Raw genomic sequence first — 11163 nt, forward strand, 5'->3', positions numbered from 1 at the left:
GCCAGCCCCTGCGAGTGCAAGTCATCAGAACAGTTGCTGCTCTTTTCCCCAGTGATAGACAGAAGATACTGCACCACTGCCTGCTCTGCATAGCCTCATATTTTAGTGGAAATCAGCATTTAAAGTGTTACATCTTAGAGCCCAAAGGAGAAGAAACTTCATGGAAGATGGCTCTTAATTTGTATGCAAGATTCCTGTTGCCATCCATAAATCGCTCAGGCTGCTATTATAACCCAGAACAAGCTGGCATCACCCCTAAATACAGAAGATTGTGTGAAAGATTAACAGAACAAAACCAACAAAGAAGTCATTAAAACACCTAGATTATAAAATGCTTGAAAACATCTCCCCAAATTTCCTTGTGGCAAGACAGTGATTGAGCCATAAATCAAAGCTATTCTTCTTCAGGGAGAAGGCAGTACAGTGTGTTAACATGAAGGACTGCAGTCTTACAGTAATGGGGAGAAGCAGAAGACTGATCACTGCCCTCAGTTATTTTAAATGTACTCTTCTTTCCTTCCAGCAAGAAAAAAAAAAAAGCACCCTGTTTTTAACAGAATCAACCAGAATCAACATAAGTTAATAGAATATGGGTTTAATGCTGTATTTCATTTAATTAACACTTAGCTTTTCCTATGTTACATTTGCATTGCTAAAAAAGGAAAACTGTGAATTGTGTTGGATTAATAGATTAAATCGTTTCTTTGACAAACTAACTTTCACCAGCACATAAGTGTTCATGTTACAAAGTCTTTGTATTGTGGAAAACAAATAGTTATTCAAAGCCACTATGTACTCCTCAGTGATGATACATAACCAACAATGACAGAGAAACACAATGTTCAGAAAGAATTTGCTATTAAGGCCACAAAAATAATTAAACAAAAAAAAAAAAGAAAAACAAAAAACCAAACTAATAAACAAACAAAAAACAAACAAAAAAAACCAAACCTGTAATGTTCATTGCATTAAGAAATTCTGAAATCTACCAGTTTTCACTCTAACTTTTTGCCCTGCCACTCCATCAATTTCATCTGAATATGCCTGAGGTGTGCAATAAGTAGTGGGATGAAAATGGCTGTAATAAACAACAAGAAAAATAATACCTAACACCAGACTCGAAATAGTTAATATGCTTACAATTGTAAAACATATTTCTTTGATAATGGAAGGTTTCCAGAACATGTATACAAACAAAATACCTAGACTCACTACAGTGTGAGTAGCATAATAAATAGAAATGAGAACTTTTGTTCTTCTCCCCTTTATGTTAAAAAATGAAAAAATTAGGATGATTCCAACTACAGTTCTGTACAGATATTCCATCTTCTTAGACTTGCAAAATGTTGTATGCTGTTTCAAAGTCCAAGTGAAGCCACAGATCCAAAGAAATATCAACACAATTACAGAAATTCTGACACTGAACAGAGTGATCAATGAAATACTGAGTATCCAAGAAGTGATGGTAAGCAATTTATAGAAGAGATACATGAACTTGGAAAGCACACGAAATTCATCTTTGTCAGGCAGAGATTTTCGTAGTGATATCTGATAATCAACCATTGATAAGGAGATACCACAAAAAGACATCATAATGGCAGCATCTAAACAAAACACAAGGGAAAATGTTACATCAGAGAAAAAGATGCACTATTTTACACTATGATTGCTGAATGAAGTTTTAGAAAATGTCATGCTTTCCTAACACTTTCTTTAACCCAGTTTTATATTTACTCTCTGCTCAACAGCAAGTCACTGTAATTTTAAGGCTCACTTTAGTTACTTAAATCTAGGTATCTGATGCTGTTTGGTATGCATGTTATCCTACCCATGCCCTGGTCCTTAATGGCCTTGCCTAAATTGCATCTGCCACCTCCATACACAGGTGACTTAGAAATTCCCAAAGTATTGCAAATAGACTATAAAAATTTAAGTTTCGACAACCAATATATGTGAGTCTCCTGTGTCTAAAAGGTAGAAATCTATTACTAAGGCTTGATCCTTCACATGGTCATATCCAAGATGACATTTGCTTGATCCTTTTACCTGAGTAAATTTTGACTTTGAAGGAACACTAGATATCAATGAAGGTATCCCCATTTGGTTAGAACAATTCCAACCCTGAATAAGTCAATGTCCTGCCAGTAATTCTGCAAGTCTTAGAGCTGGAAATGGTACAGCTGCTGTCGTGCTTCTGAGAGTTGAACCAGTATCTTTTCACCATGGTGCATTCTACGATACTGGCATATCCTCGGATTTAGTTTTGACTCTGTCCCTCACCTGCAACATGGGTGATAGTAGTGACAGCTTGCAGGGCTGCTTTAATTACATTACTGACTTCCAAATGCCTAGGTAGCAGTTTCAAAAGAATCTGTAATTAAAACCACACATATCAAACTGCTTGGCAAATTACATGCTAATTGCATTTAAGAGCTTATTTTCAAGAGATGCATCATTATGGTTTTATTAGATATTATTACTTTTCTATTAATGATGCAAAGTATTTATATATTACTTTTCATTTTTATAGTGAAATCTTCCTTCTCATTGATTAAGCAGAATGGACCATCTACTAGACACAAAATCTAATTAAATGCAGAGTAATAATACAGTGGAACATGTGTTTTCCAAGGTATGTTTAAAATGTTATCCAGTCTGAGTTATATTTTTAGGTAAGATACTCAACCTGCAACAGAAGGAAAAAGACAGACTTACATTGATAGACATGTGTTTTGCCATGTTCCATGAGGATGTAAATCTGAAGAAAAAGTTGTGGTGTGGTCTCAAGAAAAGTCTTGAACACCCTGAGCATGTTAATATCAGTCACTGCATCAATAGCTTGTTTTTGAATGAAGTTGGAAGGGTCTGCTTCTGATGCACCTCTGCTACTTGTTTGTTTAAATGCAGCTTGACAGCCGTATTTCAAAGCAAACCAATACCTATTTTAAAAAGGACACTTGATTAGACTGCTTTTTAGAAGACCAACTCAATAAAATGATACAGCCTTACAACAACTTTTTCCATCTTCTACTCAGACAAAATTTTGTCTGATATCTCTCTGGTATCAGGGATATCAGAGAATCATTTAAGTCCAGCAATACCATGCAATAAGAACATTAATAAAACAGAATGAGACTTTTCTAAATAAAGAATACAAGCTCAGTATTGTTAGGTTCTTATTTCTTTAAATTATTGCCTTTCTGAACATTCACTTAGCATCTCTCCTCAGTCTCTCTTTGAGATACTAATTCACTTTCTTTATATCCTTTTCAGGGTATTAACAAATATCCAGTTGTGAACTTCCACATCTATGTAAGTAGAAGATAGATCCATAAGACCCAAGGATAATACCTGATGAATTGCAACATAAAACAGACTTTTGAGAAAACCTACTACTTTGTTACTTTCTAAATAATCAGGAAGACTTATATTTTGGAAAACTCTGAAATATAAGTTTTACCCTTTTTTTTTCATCTTTGTGTCATAGTCATAGTTTTATATAGGTAACACTAACAGGCAGATACACTGCCTGTTGATGCACTATCAAATGAGATATTTATTACATCCATGGTGATGTAGGATAGAGAAATCTAGTCTTGCTATGATAGCAGAGGTCCTGAGATGTGGAGAGATAGGATACAGTGTAGAAAAGCACAGGCATAGGATGATAAGGGGTGAAAAAAGGGATAGGAATGAAAAAATATGTGCGTAACAATTTTAACATTATTATTATTATTATTATTATTATTATTATTATTATTATTGAAGATTTTTTTATGCATAGAAGAATTCTTTCTTTTTCTGTAATAAATAGATCTAAACTAATAACGATTCTTGGAATCAACTGTTAGAATTTCATATATACTAAGTTCTTGGCTTTATAGGTATATAATCCATGTGTTTGTCCATAAACAGGATTTTTATCATACCAGCCTTCAGACACCACTTCCAAACCCGTTTCTGTCAATTTAGTTCCCAGATGTTTTGAGCTTCTAAGATTCTTCTCCAATGAACACATTTGGACTATTACCAGCAAGCAAGGACAAGCCTAAGTAGTCCCTTTTAAAGAAAATTCATTCAGCCAATCTTTCTAGTCCTGCAAAGACTACTAGAGCCTTTCCTCATCAAAAGATAAACTAATTCAGTAAATAAATTATGACAGTTGCATCATTCATTTGGATCTATGTTCTTAAGAAACTAAGCAGAACACCACAGGCCAACACTTGGTTATCTTAGACAGTTATACAAGACCGCTAATACACAAGCTGAGAAAGGCAAGGCCCTGTGCCTCAACCTGCCTATTTACATTCCCTAAGACAGCATCTGAGATAATGTCAGGATTCACGCTGAAGTGCAGCTTTCTAATTCCCTGGCCATCCACAGGATCACACACACCATGGGCCTGATGAAAGCCGTGCCTTGCATTTACCGTACGGGGAGAGGGCAGCAGATCACCAGCCAGCCAGATCTCCCAGGATCGTCTCCTCCCAATGTAACACTGGAGCACAGGACTCGTCTCCTTACTAAGGGACCTAGGAAGAATCCCTGGCTCCTTCAGAGGTTAAAAGTTTAACACCTTCATCACTTTTAAAGACCAAATCCTTTGACCACAGGGAAGGCAGTGTAGGGTTCTCTTCCACAACCACAAGCAAGACAGCCAGGATTGACAGCTCCTGGGTTAAGGGCATGCTAGAAGATTCATGACTTATTCCCTGGTATATTAAGGCATATTGACCATACAAGTGAGAATTGCAACAATAGGAGTAGGTGTGGAACAGCTTTGTTAATACTCAAGAGCCTTTCCTTTTCTCCTTGCAGAGATTCATAGACTGCATCCCTGCCACTCAGTCCATGAACTGGCTCTGGATCCATTATTTACTCCCAAAGGAAACTAATTCTTATTTTTATGGTTTTGTGTTTTTATCTTATTGTTTCCTGAATAATCACTCATAAGCAAAGAACTGAACTGTTTGGCAAGGCATCTAAAGTTTTTCTGTTTATAAAACAATTAGTATTCCAAAACATCTGGTTCTTGCATCTGAGATGTAAAAATCTGGAAAGTTTGCAATGTTTTCAAGAAAAAACAATTGAGTAGACTGATCTGCTAGCTGTCCATGGGCTCACCACCAGACCCTGTGTTTGTCCAAGCAGCAAGAAGTGGAAACCAGCTGCACAAATTTCAAGCTGCAGAGGTCACAGCCGAGATGGCAGTTGATATGCAAGGCAAGAAATGTCCTAAAAGGAATATTACAGCTGGATGCATACCTGAAATCACTTGTCATTTTCAAAGCACATTTCTTCTGAGCACTGTATATTAGGTTTATATTGTTATAATATGGTTTGCTATGTATTTGTCACTAGCTGTAGCAGTTTTGGTTAGGCCACTTCTGACTCTGAACACTTTATAGAATACCTTTTTTTTTTTCTAGTAAAATCCAAATCCTTCTACTGCTCTTTGATTAGGAATTAAGCAGGGTGGCATTCTCTCAGTTCCGCATGCTTATGTCACTTACTGTAAGTTCACTGTGATAAATTTTCATATTTTAAGAGTATTTTGTACTTATACTGTCTTTCTCATCTGTCCCTTTGGCATGTAATGTGATCTTTTAGGAAGGGCTCATAGCCAGCTTTTAGACCTAGTGTTGAAGCACTTTCCTAGCCTAGGGCAGAGTTCAGTCCATGCTAAAGGATAGGTAAGGTTTACATTTTCTCCTTCATCATGCCCACAGCTCAGTTAAACCCTGTGCCTGCTCTGAAACTATTACAGCTGTACTCCTCTAATCTATTTTCCTATAATAAATCTAATGCTATAGAAGTTCTGGGCTTCAATATTCATTGAAGCAAAAGGTCTTTTAAAAAGGTACTACAACTAATGAAAATACATTAATAAAAAGTATTGGATTAGTTATGTATTTTAGATAGAGGTACATCCTAAATGGAATGTGAAATTGTTATGTCAATAATACAGACAAATGCAGGTTTACCATTTACTTTTTCTCCCTATAGATTCATTAAAGAAAATATGTTCTTCATTCTTTCAAGGTATATAAGCTACTTGAAAGCCAACAGAATAAAAAACCTACAATTTCTTTACAACTGGAATTGTCATATGGTAAAGACAATGGTAAAGAATTACCAGTGTTTCTAAATACCATTCCCTTAAACAGGAGGGAAAAAAAGGGTTTCTGCCTTTGTAGTGTTGCTTTGTAGAGAACACAGATGACAGGGCTCCTACTTGTTATAAACACTCACGGAAAACACAGTTCCACTGTCTCTCTGTTCTTGAGATGTTCCTAGATATTCATCATCATTTCACAAGTGATGAAGTTTGATGCTGTAAAATTAGGAAGGGTTTGTTTCTGGCTGGGAATTCACAGGGGTGACAGCTATTTTTTTTGTTCACAGCCTTCACATGTGACAAGCAAGCAGCCTTGCCAATGTTTCCATATCACATGCTTGCCCTCCAACTTCCACTGACTTTGTAACACAGTCCCAGCATTATACTACACATCCCATCTCATGAAACTACACTGAGAAATGTTTGAGTGCCATTTAGAAATTCGTATAGGCAGGGTGTGAGTGGCCTGGCAATAATGATTGTCCTGTCAAAATTCTGGTCGTACAGTCATAGCTTTCAGCATTGTATAAATCCTTAACAAAGCAAAATTACTCTCTGCTGCATGTTAAATTTCACCTTCTAACTATCAAAATACTTGGATTAAACCCATGAAACTAATGCAACTAAGTCAATACTTAGGTCAGTAAATTTATATCAAGAAAATGTGATCAAACACATAGAACCACAGAATCAGTTAGTTTGGAAAAGATCTTTAACATCATTGAGAACAACTACTGCTCTAGCACTATCAAGTCCACCACTAAACCATGTCCCTAAGTGCCACATCTACATGTCTTTTAAATATCTCCAGAGATGGAGACTCACCCACTTCCTTGGGCACCTGTTCCAATGCAGTGAAGAAAATTTTCCTAATATCTAATCCAAACTCTCCCAGTGCAAGCTGGGGCCATTTCCTCTCATCCTGTCACTTGTTCTTTGAAAGAAGAGACTGACCCCCACCTGACAACAGCCTGCTTTCATTTGTAGAGAGCAGTAAGAATTTGACACAGGGTGTTGGGTAACTTAGCCTCAGTGACATCTCCTAGCCAGATGACTCAACATCCTTGTTATTGTTCAGTTCCACTTGCAGAGCCTCATACCTGTTATTCCAGGGCTCCTGTGAAGGTGTCACAGGGGAGACACACCTCCTGCACTGGGCAGGAACTTGTTGCCCCCTAGCCTTAAGTCACTGCTCAGCCAAGCGAAGAGTGGATAGGGAATCATCCATCTCATGCATCCTGCAGGTCTGTGGGGTAGTCTGAGGAAAGGCAGAGTGTGATTCTAGCAATCTGCATGTATGTCTCTCTGTCCCTGATACTCCTCAGCCTACTCCCCTCCTTCCAGAGCTCTGTCACTAAGCAGAGGAGTTCCTTTTCCAGAGTGCATCTCCCACAGGTGTGCTCACTGCTGCCAGCTGGTACTGCTTCAGAACAGGGCCCACGCTGCAGCCCATCACCTATGTTGGCTCTGAATTTTTCTCACTGCCTTTTAGAAATATGTAATGAAATAACCTCAGGCTCAGCAAAGCACTCGCATTTACTCTGATGTTGCATGGATCTAGAATTAATTTTTACAAATAAGCAAAAAAATCTTTTTCTTCTGCTTCTATTCGAAGTTGCAGGGCATTCTGAGCTACCTTTAAGCATCAAAAAGCACAACAGCAGATGCCAGTATCACAGTGGCTGCTGCCTATGTGACCTATTCTGACAGCAAATGTTATGAATTGCTAATGTTTAGTCTCCTACAGGTGTATCCTAGGCTGATGAAGCACACTGCTACACATCAGACAGCTCCAGAAAGCATATGCTGCCCTAAGGAAATGTCCCATTTCCCCACATTCCATGGCAGTGTTATTGTCTTAATGTTGTCTGTTGTGTCACAACTGTTCTCAATTCTACAAACATCTGTGCGAGCCATTTATATGGGTCAGGCTGAATATAATTTTAGTCAGCCTAGTTAAAATGTACATTTTTAACTTAATTTTGTCTCCTTACAGAGCATACTATTGCATATGAAATATAATTGCAGGTTTGTTTTCCAACAAAAGAAACTAAAGCCTTCTTAGGTAAGAAATATTTTTAAATTTTTTTTGCCTCTGATTTTATATATAATGTATGTATGTATATACATCTATATATATATCAATATGGTTTGCATATTTATTACTTAGCATTGACAGTGTGTTAGCAAAACCAAACTGATTCCCATTGTTCTGTGCAGTGTACAAATCTCCAGTTCCCAAAGGGTAGTAGTTTGTAAGCCACCAGTTCCAGTATCTAAAGGGAGCCTAGAGGAAAGCTGAAGAAGGACTTTGTACAAGAGCATGGAGTGATATGACAAGGGGGAACGGCTTCAAACTGAAAGACAGTAGGCTAAGAAAAGATATCAGGATGAAACTCTTTCCTGTTAGGGTGGTGATGCACAGGTTTCCCAGAAAATCTGTGGATGTCCCATCCCTGGAAGTGCTCAAGGCCATGTTAGATGGGGCTTTGATCAACCTGGTCAAGTAGAAGGTATCTCTGCCCATGGCAGGGGGATTGGAATGAGTTACTTTTTAAGGTCCCTTCCAAACCAAACCATTCCAGGAGTCTAAACTCAAAGATTGAGCAGGTGGTGTAAAAGCAGATGAAAGGAGGAAGAGGAAAGAAAAGAAAAGAAAAGAAAAGAAAAGAAAAGAAAAGAAAAGAAAAGAAAAGAAAAGAAAAGAAAAGAAAAGAAAAGAAAAGAAAAGAAAAGAAAAGAAAAGAAAAGAAAAAAGAAAAGAAAGAAAGAAAGGAAAAGAAAAGAAAAGAAAAGAAAAGAAAAGAAAAGAAAAGAAAAGAAAAGAAAAGAAAAGAAAAGAAAAGAAAAGAAAAGAAAAGAAAAGAAAAGAAAAGAAAAGAAAAGAAAAGAAAAGAAAAGAAAAGAAAAGAAAAGAAAAGAAAAGAAAAGAAAAGAAAAGAAAAGAAAAGAAAGAAAGAAAGAAAGAAAGAAAGAAAGAAAGAAAGAAAGAAAGAAAGAAAGAAAGAAAGAAAGAAAGAAAGAAAGAAAATTTGATGAGATTTATTCACATCTTATAATTTCAAGCCTGCAGAGTCCACTGACCAAATCTTATTTAATGGCTAGGCCCTCATTTTCCTCTTTGAATGAAGAATATGGGTTTCTGCCCCAAAGGATCTTCTGGAGAATCTCACCTTAACAAGTGTGACCTGACTTGACAGAATCTATTTTTATCCATTTACTTCACAGATGAACCAGAAAGACTCATTGTCTAAATTAACTACATAAATTAGATAACTAGGAGGGAGGACAGGAAGAAGTTGTACCTTGATACATCTAAGGAAAATACATATAATAAAAGTATGTAATATTTAATCGCAAAGGTACAAGCCCAGATGCCAGCTTGCTGTTACCAGCTTATACTTTACAGCATGGATTACCACACTGATGAATTGTGAGGAGTGGCTGAAAGAACTTTGTAACTTATACATAACAACTTGGAAATTTTCCAAGCTTAAGTAGCAGCACTGGAGAAAATATCATTTGTGCAATAGAGAACAAGTAACCAAGTTGACAACACCATCAAAGGACAAAATAATGTTTACTAGATAATAAGTCACTCAGAGAATATGGAGCTAATTCTGGGAAAGAAGATTCAGAATTATAGAAATTCATGGTAAGAGATATTCATTGGAAAGAGATATTCATTTACCTGAAATGAGTTCAGGTAAATGCAAGAGTTTTGTGGATTGCTTTAGAGTCAAGGTAATCCACTAAGCAAACAAAGTTCCCTATCACCATTAAGTCAGTCCCTGAAGGAATACTCCTGCAAATATCCTTAATAACTATTCAGCTATTCATTTCTCTTCTGAATCTTGGTGAGTTTTACACACATGGTTAGACACTCAGATTGAAACATTACTTCCTCAGCTGTCTCAGATGCTTACTGTGCATAACATCACTTTGAAAACTTGTATTTATCAGTTATGACAGTAGTACATTTCAAAGCAATAATTTTTATTATGTATGCCTCATCAAATGGCTGATTAATCAAACAGAGTTGTGAATGACAAAAATCATTACTTACAAGTATATGGAAGAAGAACTACATGTCCATCAAAACCTGACAAAATTTACCACAAAAAGACATCTGTCCTCATGGAGCAGTAATTGTTAAGGCCAGAATTGCTCTTGTCCCTGAAGCCATACTAAGCACTTCTTAATAACTGTCCTAAAGCACCATGATTTCTCAATTTAAAATAAATGTTTAAATGTGCTTACCTTATAAAAATTCCACAATGAAAGAGATGAACTAGAAAAACCAGTTTCAGCTTCCCAGTGTCAGTACCTTCCCAGTCGTTTTTAAACCACTCATAACTAAATATCTGAGTTATTGTTGATGAAAGACTTCTAAAACACAAAATCAATATACTCCAGGAATACTGTCCTTGACAAAAATATCTACTAGCTACCCAGAAGTACACTACAATATCAACTACATAAATCATCATTCCACCAACTAAAAAAAAGAAATTCTGCTTAGTAAATTTCATCATGTGTGAAACTGCCACTGTTTTCATTCTCTCCTCACTTAATGTAAAGGAATCTAAATGTTTCCCTACAATGGAGTCCTTTTCCTGACAATACCACCTTCTCATCTCGCTCTATACAAAGGAAACTTGTGTTATCCATTTTTATTGTGGCAAAGAGACTTGCATTTTTCCGTGCTCTTGATTTAAATATTAAATTAATTTCTAAAATACACATCTATTCTGGAAAAGATAAACGTAAATTGTCTTTTTAATTGATGGAGTCATTCTTCATTACTGATTCCTAAAGAGAAGAAAAAAAGGAAGATTAGCAGTAACAATATCTTCATCATTTAAAATATCCTACAGCAATTCTCATGACCATTTGAACAGGCAAGTACAAAATGGACAATGTGCTTAGATACTCGTGAACAATCAGCCCAAGAAAGCTGCATTTCTGAACCTGCTGAGGTCACCCATTCTCCCAAACAGTGACTCTCCACTCAAACAGCTGTTAACTCCTAAGAGTTGCAAAAC

General features: G+C 36.5%; 1 protein-coding gene across 1 annotated transcript; it reads right to left on the minus strand.

The window, feature by feature from the left end:
• Positions 1-960: 960 nt before the first annotated feature.
• Positions 961-10755, minus strand: XKR9 (XK related 9). The gene is made up of 3 exons (XM_005423027.2): positions 10379-10755; positions 2716-2939; positions 961-1604 (listed from the first exon to the last, which is right to left on the minus strand). The coding sequence occupies exons 1-3, from the start codon at positions 10753-10755 to the stop codon at positions 961-963; spliced, it is 1245 nt and encodes a 414-aa protein (XP_005423084.2).
• Between the last annotated feature and the right edge of the window lie 408 nt (positions 10756-11163).

Source organism: Geospiza fortis, unplaced genomic scaffold, assembly GCF_000277835.1.
Source record: "Geospiza fortis unplaced genomic scaffold, GeoFor_1.0 scaffold121, whole genome shotgun sequence".
NCBI classification, from domain to species: Eukaryota; Metazoa; Chordata; class Aves; order Passeriformes; family Thraupidae; genus Geospiza; species Geospiza fortis.

Bases quoted from the DNA above. Each gene is read 5' to 3' on its own strand.
- XKR9 (XM_005423027.2), bottom strand. From the start codon at position 10,755: ATGAGAAGGTGGTATTGTCAGGAAAAGGACTCCATTGTAGGGAAACAT. The intron at 2,940-10,378 runs GTAAGCACATTT...TTTTTAAAATAG, and splicing joins CATTGTGGAATTTTTATAAG to GTATTGGTTTGCTTTGAAAT. The intron at 1,605-2,715 runs GTAAGTCTGTCT...TGTTTTGTTTAG, and splicing joins CAAAACACATGTCTATCAAT to ATGCTGCCATTATGATGTCT.